Source organism: Erithacus rubecula (assembly GCF_903797595.1).
Source record: "Erithacus rubecula genome assembly, chromosome: 1".
NCBI classification, from domain to species: domain Eukaryota; kingdom Metazoa; phylum Chordata; class Aves; order Passeriformes; family Muscicapidae; genus Erithacus; species Erithacus rubecula.
Window position 1 is genome coordinate 55,894,689 of NC_136658.1, and position 12,200 is coordinate 55,906,888.

Below are 12,200 nucleotides of genomic sequence, written 5' to 3' on the forward strand. Positions count from 1 at the left end.
AAAGAAAATGTAAGGTTTGTATCCTTGGAAACTAGAGTACAGTCAAATCCTAATAAACAACTACTGGACAGACAATCTTTCACCAAAAGTGTCAGAATTGTGCTTCAGTGACTAATTGCTGGCAGTGGCAGACCAAAACTGTCAATGGTACAGCAATGAACATCAGCAAGGGATTACCACTGTGGTGCACCCAGGTAGTAAGTATTAACATCAGTTATGTAACAAAGAGTGAACAGTTCTCAGGCTTCTACAGCTGTCCTGGGGATGCAAACAATAGCACCTACACAGCTACTGTATGTACCTATTTCTAAAATACTCAAGAATTTTGCAAACTGAATAGAGAACTGCCACCCTATGATGCAACCGTTGGGCAAGAGTGGCAAAAAAATACCGAGTGTGGGATACCTGTAGCTACAGCTAATTCAGGAGTCCTAGCCTACCCTTTCAAAGTCCTAGGTCATGAAATCCTAATTCAACATTATAGAACTTGGTAAAAAAATGTCTGAGCAGCAGGATGGCAGTAGGGAAGACGGCACTGCACAAAACAGCTTTTTAAGTGTCATGTTGTAATTCTTGGACTCTACATGCTCTTCCACTCAGGGACTGCATCAGCCACCACAGACATTATTTGCGCCTTGAACTGTCCAGTGGATGCAGCTACAATAGCAGAAAAATAAGTACAGAAGCAGCTTGGATTTCTTCCATGTCTTGGGTGGCCACATCTTTTGCCTCCTATTCATTAGTCCCTTCTTGTTCCAGCAGTTTACTCTGCTGCTGATTCATTCACTCCTCAGGCAGCAAATTTGCTAGACCTGCAAATTCTCATCCATCAAGCAGCTGCGTTACTTCTTTGCTGGGTCCTTGTGTCTGCTGAGATAAATGGCCCTGAAAAGCAATGAAAATAGTGGGTCAGTTCTGTGTTTGGGGAAAACCTAGAAATGTAGGCCTTGATGGCATTTTGCAGCTTTCATCTCCTTGGATGATGCATCCTCTTTTATCTCCTTCTTGAAGCTTGTTCTGTCATCTGCTTCTTCCTAAGAACAGTGGAAATAGTCTTACAGACGTTGTGCTTGTAGATGAAACAATGGCTCTTGTGAGCTTAATATATGGAAGCAGAAGGTGGGAATTATGTGATTTTAATATTATTTCAGGCCACTGAGATGACTAGATATGAATTTTCTGGAAATACATAAGAAAAGAAAAATATTTTTCCAAGCTGCTTTCCTTTCCTCTTTGCTCTCCTGAGATGGATCAAAAAATTAAGAGAGGAGAAGGAGCAGAGATGTATTCTTAGTTGAGAATTAATTTACTCAAACAGTTCTGTTTGTGGTGAACACTGGAATTTGCTACCATGTCTGCTACCTTTTCTGCACTAATCTGGTTCAGTAGCAAACCTAAAAAAATCATCAGTTGCTTGCAGTTTGTTTTGTTAGGAAGAAATGGAGAGTAACACCAGTAAGGGATTTTGAAGGACCTACACCTGTTCAAGAAATGACTGGATGTGGCCCTTGGTGCCATGGTCTATTTGGCAAGGTGGTCATCAGTCAGTGACTGGAGTTGATGATCTTCAACAGCATCTATAGTTATTACTGTGACCTACTACTGAGTCTCAACTATAATTTAGGCTGATATAAATACGATGTTTAAGTAAAATGCAGCCACATAAAGCATCACAATTGTATCTCTGCCTTTCCCAGGCTTCTTTGAGATAAAATATCATGACTACAGATGTATTGTTGAGGTGTTTGTATGTGTGAAGAAAATTCAAGGATAGGTCATGCAAGGGGAGTTAATAATTGGTTCCTGGTTCTTACCACCTTCTAAGAATAATTCATGCAGATACACAAGTACTTGTCATTTCATGAGCTCTCTTTAGGCAGCATACATTGCCCTTTCACATATCTGCAGCAGAATTGCCCACTGCACATTTACACTTTTCCCCATATGTGGCATCCATGCTGAATTTGCCCTTTGCCTCTATACCACAAGAAAACCTGGGAATTGTGAAATACAGGATCCTATTTCCAACTGAAAATGTACATGAAAAGGCCACCCCACAGCACAGATCATATCCACTACTGCTAGAAACAGGTCAAAAGGCAGGAAAAGTGTCCCTTCTTTGTCAAACATTCCACAGAATTACAGTGAAGACAACTGTTCGCTTCTCACCCAGCTGCTTCAGATCTGATTTTCTGCCAGCAAGTTTGTTCCCTTGATGCTATTTCTTCTCTGAAGTCGGCTCAGGATCAGTGGCCCAGCTTCCTTCTGGCAGGACACCAGCACAGGCAGCACATGCTTTCTGTCTTCCGATCCCTGCACCGCTGGTGGCCGTCCCCATTCCACTGCTCATTTTTTTTCCATTCCCTGACCTAATACTATCACTGGCTGAAGATTAATTCATGTAGCACGCAAACAGACCTTGTCCTGGGGGCAAAGCTGTCCCAGAACAGGGGCACTCTTGATGGGCTGTCAGATGGGGACTTCTGTAGCAATTCTTGGTCAGTATCATCTTCTATCAGCCAAAATGCCTCATCCAATGAGGTTCTCCTTGCAAGGAGGGCTTAAGTTGACTCTATAGTGAAGTCTCTTTAAACACGTTTATTCCTTCACAGTTATTCTCTGCAAGAGTTGCCAATGCTTTATTTGAACAAAAGGACCCCCAAACCTCAGCAAAAGCACAGAAGTGTGATACAATGAATCAGAATTGTTAGTGTCTCAGAGAAATCTGTTCTCACTGTTTGAGCTATGTTAGCAGTTTCTCACACATATTTAATTCCTTCACACAAATCCTCCAAATTCAATTCTGCTTCATCTGTATTGTATGAACAAACAGGTCAAGGTAAAACCGTAAGGAAAAAACTTGTGCTTCTCAATTTTAAAGAACACATTTTATATTATACAGACATTCAGAGTGTGTTTTGAAATCCTTAACAAACTTGCAGGCTCTATTACAATTTCTCTTGTAGACTCTGTTACAATTTCACTTTATGGGATTAATTGCTTTTCCTCATCTCTGAATACCTGAGATGAGTATCTGTGTTATATTTGTCATATTTGTGACATCCCAAATACACTAGGGTCTTCTTAATGGTCTCTGGAACCACAAGCTGATACAACAGAGACATCAGTGTGTAAAACCACAGATACAGATTAAAGCAAGTCCTTCAGTTAAGTGAGTGATGCCACTATCAATTATTTCAATATCTACATTTTATTCAGAATTATTACTTCATCTCATCATCCCAGCTTCACATGCATATGTCTCCTGCCACAGATAGAGCCAATTAAAGATTTTTCCATTAGCCTTCCATGAGTTGTCCCACTGCTCACTGTCCTCAATATAATCCAAAGGCAGCAAAGTAAGATTATTATACTCCTTTTCTGTAATAAAGTCTGCAGCAGTTTCCTAGAAAATACTTTTCCTTTCTGACCAAGCAATAGAGGTTATGAGCAAAAAATACTTCATAAGTGAACCCATATCCAAACACAATGTACTGATGCTCTTCTATGTCTGCCTGGAGTTTGCTTAAAAAACCCCAACAACAAACAGAAACCACAACTGCAGCTTTCAACATGAGGCAACTGCCAATGATGTCCATAATATTTCTGAAGTACAGGCAAGAAAGTCACTCATAACTAGTAATTTCTGGAAAATAGAAGCAAAGTTTTTTAAGTGAATGGCATCTGTGGCCTTTTTATGAAGGCACATGCCAAGCGAAAAACTTAAAAAGCTATGTAAAAAGCCAACAGAAAATATACATTAAGATTAACCAGACTGAATGCATTACTACTCCATGAACCATGAATTTTTCATCTACCCCTTCTTACTGCATTATAATAAACTGGTCCTTTACCTGGATGGAATAATTTGGCAGAAATACAGTTTCCAATTCTCATGTATTTTAAAAATGGACACTTTAAAATGCACATAAAATAAGTGGTGCCAGGATAAAAGGTTGTAAGCAACCTGATTTGAAGAGATGGGAAGTGAGCCTGAACACAAGAAAATCAATCCCATTTTCAGTATCTTGTTTATCCTGGATTTTGATTACTCTGGATAATTTCACAGCACTATAATTAACCATTACTTCTGCTTTCAGAAAATCAGAAGCATAAAGGACAATAATACTAAGAGCCATTAAAAATTAACAAAATCATTAAACAGGAATAAAAAATATTTTTAAGGAGTTAAAGTGAAAGTTACTTTTTGCATCCAACTAACAAAAAGAATGTATATTTATGGACAACAAAGTATAAACCAGCTTGATTTTATGACTTTTGTATGAAAATGATTACATATAAAGTATTATTGATATTAAGAGTTAGCAGTGGTTTAAGTTGCTAATCATGAACTTCTTCAAATTAGACTAAGGGCAGAGAGACAAGAAAAAATCTTTCCACTACAAAGATATCAAAAGTATAAAAAAAAGTATAAAAAAGTATAAAACACACTAAGTAGACTAACTCACTTCAGCTAATATACTTAAAATCTGTTACTTAAAAGCTGTTCACATCCTCTCTCAGATTTTCTTTAAATTATGTATTTCTGACCTACTGACCAATTACAAAATCCCTGAAAATCACAGTACCTTAAAAACTTTGCAAATGGAAATTTCTGATGGTTCTGATGTAACTCATCATTACAGAAAATTCAAGTGATTTTAGGAAGAGGGCATAATTGAACAAGGAAAACAAAACCAAACAAATTGCACACAAAACAGATTTCACACATAGCTTATCTATTAGTATATTTTTGCCAGAACTGGCAATAAGACCTATTAGAAAGCAAAAATAACACACACACAAGAGAGACAACAGCTGTGAAAATACTGTTTAAAAGGTAACAAGAAGTACACCTACAGCTCATGCTACAAGTGGCCCCAGTTGCAATATATTTCACATCTAAACATATTAAGATTGACACACACCTGCCACTTTATGCTAGTGTTTAGCAGGAGTCTTCCAGTACAAGCTGTTGGTGACTGGCAGTAAATATGACTGGCAGCATTCACTCTGACACGAGTGGGATAAGGAGAGATAAAGAACCTGGACCTGAGAGTGGGGGTAACATGGTTTAGTGTGGTCCAGAAGTGTGTCATTTTCTCCTCAAACAGATGTACAGCAGTTTAAAACAAAGGGCAGAGTGTCATTATAACAGTAGGGGAAGTGCTTTGCTATAATATATTGGCAAGAACAATGTAAAGCTCAAAAATATAGCTTCAAACACAGCTGGAAAACATCTGAGACATCATTCTCACTCCCAGAAAAGGCAGAAGACCACCAGCACAAATCAGTGCCTATGTGAAGGTACCTCATGGCATCCCAAAGACCCTGGACTGTTTATGGAATCTAAACAGCACTGACACAGGGTGATGGTGAAGCCAGGGTGCATCAAAGTACCTCATGTAGCTCTACATGTAACTGAATTAGGCCCTTCATTCATAGGTTGGCACCCACATCTCAGCATTTAAATGTAGGTGCTTCTCATCAGGCAACCAGTATTATACTCCTAAAAGAATTATTCCAGGTTTATCACACTTTCACCATATTTTTCACATGCAGGTAATTAAGTACCTCAACTAGAGGACCATGCCAAATAAACATGAGCAAAAGGAAGTAGGGCAGCATACCTCAAACTATTTGCCCAAAGGCAAAAAATTGTGATTAAGTTAAATATGTAGACTAATTTAGGGAAAATATTGTGTCAAAGGTAAATACTGGGGTTTTTACCTCAGACTGAGTGTCAAAATTCAACAGCTCCTTGCTGCTTATTCTTCTTTTATGAAAAGCTCTGTGAATGCTCAGATGAAGCAGAAGCCAGACCCTTGACTGCACATACAAGAACATAAGTGATCTCTTTGAGGGAAGACAAAGGAATAAAGATTTTGGAAGACTGTTGGAATGGCCAGGAGCAGCACAGCATGTGGTATGTGTGACAATTATTAATTATGGATCATGCTTTCCACATATACTGAAGGCAGAAACTAAAGGTTCAGTTTGCCAAGGTGGTAAGTGCTGATGATATGTCTTAATACTACACAGACACACTCAGTACAGTGAATATTTGACTCCTTATCTCTTGTCTGCCAAAAGAACACAGTCAAAGTGAAATGTTTCTCACTATCAGTGTTTGTCACTTACATGGATCAGAGCTGCATGTGTTAGAGGCTGAATGTGTAGAAGTTGAGGAGATAATTCCCTTCTAAAGACAGTAGTACTGACTGTCTTTATAGCACTGTTTGTCATTCCTGCAAACAGGCAACTGAAGTCACGTGTCCAACTTCTGGGTTATACCAAACACATTATCCAACACCTCTAAGTTCTTGAGAAAAAAAGTTGACCAGGTGATAAAACTGGTGGTCTTTTACATTTATACACTTTGTAGTTAATAAACTAGGAGTCAAATATATTTGGTGCCTTAAAGGTTTCCATGCCTTTCCCTGCAGGATATCCAATGCTTAAGTTCCACTGACATCGAACATAAAAAAAAATAATTCAAAACACATTTGGGAGCCACATAAAAATATGGCAGCAACACATCATTCTCTTATTCCTCAACAAAAATGCCCCAAAGCCTTCCTTCCAACTCACAACACTTCTGCAAGCTCAGCATTGCTGTCCCATTCTTGTTCCTCCCTGACAAGAGAAGCAAGATTAATATGGCACAAATGCTGTACCAACAGACACCCACACTGCTCTACCCTCTGTTAACATCACCTCTCCTTCTATATTGCCACTTGTCAATTATTCTTCCATGCCATGGCTTACTTTGAATTTAAGTGGTTTGGGCATCAACCTGTCATGTCTTGTTTGTCAGAAAAGCAACATGCATACCTGTAGCACCATAAATAGCAACTATATGTTGTTTTGAACAACATATTTATTTTGTTGCCCAAGGGTGAGCTGTAACCTGCAATTTTCTTTGTAATGTTACAAAGAAGACCCTGGCTGGAAATGGACTGTTTAGAATTAACTTAGGCGAAAGATTGAAGGTGTAGGAAAGTAAAATGCAGCAGAAAGAAGAAAATTGTGATTATAATAAGGAAAGAAAAGAAGTTAACAGGAACAATGGAGGGAAACTTAAATTGTGAGTAAGCCCTGAGAGATAAATCTTCCAGACTCTGGAATATATCTCAAATGCAGTGCAAAAAAGCAGCAATAACTCAGGACAGTTTGAGAGTGACACAATCAGCCCTATCAGATCTGGAATAGAGACAAGGTGCCATAAGCTCTCATCACAGAGCAGCTGCATTAACAGCAAATTCCAAAATAAAAAAGAAAATTAACATCTGAAAACCCAGATCTGTATTTTACTGCATCCACAATGGGCACGTGCAAATCAAGCTTGAAAGTCCCAGAGGTTCTTCTAACCATTAGCTTGCTAAAACATGCTCTTCTTTACATTTTTTTTCTTCACTTGTGGTCATCTTTGCAGCATTTTAAAACAGACTAAAGCAACAACTTTCATGACCAGGTTACAGATTACACTTTGTAGAAAACTGCTCAGCAATAACACCCTTAATCACTTATACAGGCTTAAATTATTTGTCACAATTTTATGTACAATTCATCTTTAAAAAGTCACTGGCACTTGGGCAGAGAAAAGACCACTTCTCAGAAAAGCATGCAACCCACCTCCATTAATCCTATTTGGTTGCTGCTCTGGAGTTTGGGCTTGAGGAGAGTAGAAGGGCTGCTGGTAAGTATTTGTAGGGAATTGTGGGGAAGTAGGGCTCCTCCTGCAGTCCCGGATACTGGAGAAAGTCTGTGAGTGAGGAATCCCTCTTTGGAAGGGGGAGCAGCGAGTCAGACGTGGCTGTGGAGGTGGAAGGTGGTCAAACTCCTCCTCATCCTCAAGACTATAGCGATCATATTCCTGGTCACTGCACGTCCCTTTCTTTCCCGCGTGCAGAGAAACACTGGAACTGTGCCTTGACACAGATGCTGAAGTTGAAGCGTAATCTTGCCTAAGGCCTGTAAATTCCAAGAGGAGGATGATTCAGCTTCTGCTAAGAGATTAACTCTTAATATGCACTTCAATCTTGAAAACTAGGTGGGTAAGTAAACAGAATTTTACAGCAAGAACTGAATTTAAAATGTAATCAGGCTGAAGATCTGATGTAGGATTCATATGATCTACTTTCAGGCATCTAAGCCTGAATTCTTTCTTCCAAAATCTTTATTAATAAAATATTAAAAAAGAATAGAGGAGTCTCCAAAAGATGTCTTAGATGCCTTTCTTAAGATGAACCACTCTCAGGAGATACCTATTTCTGTGCAAATAAAGACTACATGAGTACTAAGCTTTTAGCTTCTCAGTACTCTTAATCAGAGGAATTACACTCGCAGTTTTTCAAGCCGTTGCTATTGAACTTCAGTATTCACTCAACAAAAATGTTTACAATGACATTTTTTAAACTTACAACCCATCTAAATCTGGCTCTCCAACCCCCTGAACAAAAAGCTCCTGATAGCATCCAGTCTTGTGGATGAGTCTAAGTGGTAACACAACTGCATTTTACACAAGCAGACAATCATACCACCCTCTTCTCAGAATGCCTGGTTTTAAAAACCATCTCACTATAAGCACTACATTGTAAGAGCCTGTTTGCTCCAGGTCAAGTGAGAAACATTCACATCCCTTGCACATCCCTCCTTTTTCCAGATGCACAGCAATCAAAGATAAAAACACTGCACTTCCAGGAGCCAAGTAACTCTGACAGTAGCTGCCGACAACAACCTTCCTAGACTTACAAGAAGCCCTAATTTTTAACAGATGTCTTTGCTTCATAATAGAAACTTCTTAATTTGCTTCCTCTCCCCCTCCTTGAGGGGCAGTTTCTATTTGTGGCTGTGAAGAGAGCGTGCCTGCATGCATGTATAGAACTGCCACTTTCCACAGGATTAAGTGGTCAACAACTGTCACGTGCTCAAACATTCTCCACCAGCTGCTAGCATAAGGATGAGATACAATCAATTGCACCTGACACAGACTTGAAGAAAAACTAGCATTTTTCTTTCCAGTCTGCCAATGCCTTAATTCCTTAAAGAGCTAAGTACCTGAAATATTTTTTAAACCTCACTCTGAAGGAGATGAGCACAGCTGTCATTTAAGTAATGCAATCCTTTGTATCTTTGATAGTCATAACTTTTTTTTCTTTTTAGAATTAGAATGCTTGCAAATTTCTCTGCTGAACATGATGTGTGGCACCAGATACTCAGCAAGCTCTCCTGCTGACAGGTGATCACTCTGCCTGCTCAGTCTGGTAGCTTCAGTCAGATCACAGCTCTAATTTTTATTCTCATTCTATTATTTTTGTTTTATATAATTACTTATTACTTGGAATTTTTATTCATTCTGTGAATTTCTCTTGCTATTTATCTCATTGCTTTCTCCTTGATATCTCACTTGGCACTAACAGGATGTGGGAGAAATACTCCACTTACTGTCTCAGTGATCTAAGTCAAATGCCCTTTATTTAATAAAGACAATATTATAAACCTTACTATTAAGTCAATCTACATCAAAGAAGACTCTAGGCTCAGATTTGTGCATGATTACTAGTGCTAAACCAAGATAATAAGTTTAAAGGCCCCAATTCAGCATTTAAGAGTAATGTCATTTCAAAACTCATCTGAAAATCTAAGAAAACTGAAGAGGAGGCTAAGAAAGACAAGAGAGCTGCTTTTTACCTGAATACATGCATAAGAAAAATGCCTTAGCATCTTCCCTCTCCAGACATAAAAGTATTTCAATTAATATTCAGAAAAACAAACACAAAATTGTGAAAGATCCATTACCAGTTCAGATTAACCTGAACCCAACAACGTGCACACTTTCTCCATGCAGGTGAAGAGTATTTCCACCTGCCACTCAAGAAGCAACACTGTTTAAAGAATATCTACTTGACTGAGACCAGACCTGAGCAATATTAACTGTTATGGGAAATCTTCCTCAGACTGTTATGAAAACCAAAAAAGTGCCACCTACTCTCCTCCTGTAGACGAGCCATGATCTGAACATCAGTGAGGTCCTGCAGCTTGTAGCCCATGGAGATGGAATCATCTTCCAGCTCCGAAGTGCTCAGTTCACTGTCTATTGATGACTGTGGACTCAAAGGGGAACTCCTAGAAATGTACCCTATGTAAGAAAACATACACTTTTAGGCTACAAAATTGGCCACCTTCATTCAGAATCATCTGCTTTTTACATTACAGTAGCTTAAAACATTTTCTGAATAGCACATAAAAACTTTCAGAAGCATAGTTCAATTCATTAACAATTAGCAAAGAGCTTTGATATTCATGAGAAGTACTAAGTGTAGGAATGGATCATGAATTCCTTGGCTTGTTCCCAAAATAGCATTGCATAGCCCAGACAATGAATAATTTACCCAATACTGTTCTGATACATCTCAGATTAGTGTAGTCTAACCAATATCTGCATTTGCATCTCTCTTATGGGACTGTGGTACTCCCTACTCTTGTTTTTAAAAAACAAGTAGATAATGAGTCACTGACTTCTGCTTAGTACTCAAATGCTGCATCACAGCCATTTAGCTAATTTTTACTATTCTTTTTTTAAACTACCTATAATTATCATATAAATCAATCACAGAAACAATTAAGGTTGAACATTATGCAACAGAGAAAGCATTGCTTCCCCCACAAAGCTACCTCTTCAAAAGGCTCTGGATTTTACTTTTTTCATGTGTGTGTTAGTAAAATATAAACTAACTTGAAATTAGTTGTTGTCCAGCTTAAAGAAAAATCCCATCAACTAAAACAGTAAATCATTTTCTAATATCATCAAGACCACCTGAGACTCACAGCCTACAGGGCAAGAGCTGCTGTGAGTATGGCTCACCAGCTTGTATCACAGGTGTGTTTGCATCCTCTAGCACTGCTGAAAGCAGCCACCTAAAATTCATCCTAAATTCAGCTATTTTCTAATAATAGCTCCAAAAGAAAAGGACAGGCAGGGGATTGATTGCTTTGGAAGGACTGTATGGGCAAATGTGTTTGCTTTCTTAAATGTGCAAGTTACAGCAGTCCCTGAGGTTCTGCAGAGGTAGCAACAGCTGTGCTCTTTTGGAGCAGCAGAGGGAAGCCAGACAAGGTACCTGAGGGCATCTCAAATATCATGAGTTCATTTAGGAACTAGGCTTGATCCCACTGAATAGGGAAGACATTTCACTTGCATGCAGACAGCTACAGCAGGCACTGTGGCTGGAGCCGTTTCTCACCCACAGCGCACATATCCCTTAAAGCAGAGCTCTCTGCAGTGATTTCATGCACTGTAAGGAACACTGCACACACAGACCACTGTGACACTGATCATCAGCCCATCCTCAGCCTATGCCTGTTCCTGCCAGCAATATAATAATGCCTCTCCCCCAGAAGATAATTTTCTCCACTGCCACTCCAGTTTAAGAGAAGTCATAGATACAAACTGGCTCCAGATATCTGCAGTGAAGAAGGAAAATGCACATCCTTGAATTTACAGACCACAGAAAAGTTTCAATTTTCCTAGAACTTTGTGTGTTCCTGGAAAATCAGTGCAAAACATAAAATAGATCTTGAACACCAGCAACAATAACAGCTTGAAGACAGGCATGATTCTGCCAGCTCTTCTTATTATAAATTCTTGCTGCTATTTCATTACACAGCTGTACATATGTTTCTGTGGACACAAAGAAGGGGCACCGTGGGGCAGAAATGAGCAACAAAGCTGTGGAGTGTTGAAGCTGACAGCCACAACTGTACTACTGGATAAATCACTAGTGGTATTTACTAGCATCACTTTCCTGTAATATGCTGCATAACACTTGTTAGCAGTCAAATTTTAGTCCATTAAAAACACAAAATAAAACAACAATTTCCCTCTAAGATGTGAATTCACATACAATCATCCAAAGAGAGTACTGCTGTTAAATGCTAGCAGGATTAGATTAAATCAAGCACTTTTGTAAGCACGGTAAATCAATAAAAAGGTAAGCATTACCTGTCCGTTCAGGTGTTAGTATTGCTTTACTGGAAGTTTTAGAGAAGCTGGGACTGTTACAGCCATTGGTATATGGGGTGAGTCTTGCAACAGGACTATAGGGAAAAGCCAAGGAGACAGGTGTGGAGAAGAGGTTCCGCCATCGGCTAGCTGTTACAGATGCAAGGGAGGAAGGGGAAAAAAACCAAGATTTACA

The 12,200-nt window shown here is 39.0% G+C and overlaps 1 protein-coding gene across 3 annotated transcripts in view; it reads right to left on the reverse strand.

The window, feature by feature from the left end:
• SLAIN1 (SLAIN motif family member 1) overlaps positions 1-12,200 on the reverse strand; it is a 50,524-nt gene that overhangs the window by 9,153 nt on the left and 29,171 nt on the right. Inside the window, exons 3-5 of one of the 3 annotated variants that reach the window (XM_079317665.1) lie at positions 12,005-12,154; positions 9,992-10,141; positions 7,636-7,974 (exon numbers count right to left, since the gene is read on the reverse strand). The exons of 1 other annotated variant lie outside the window; for it this stretch is intronic. In XM_079317665.1, the coding sequence (XP_079173791.1) occupies positions 7,636-7,974; positions 9,992-10,141; positions 12,005-12,154 (639 nt within the window). The remainder of the gene's footprint in view (positions 1-7,635; positions 7,975-9,991; positions 10,142-12,004; positions 12,155-12,200) is intronic. One more of the 3 variants, XM_079317664.1, reaches the window with a different exon arrangement.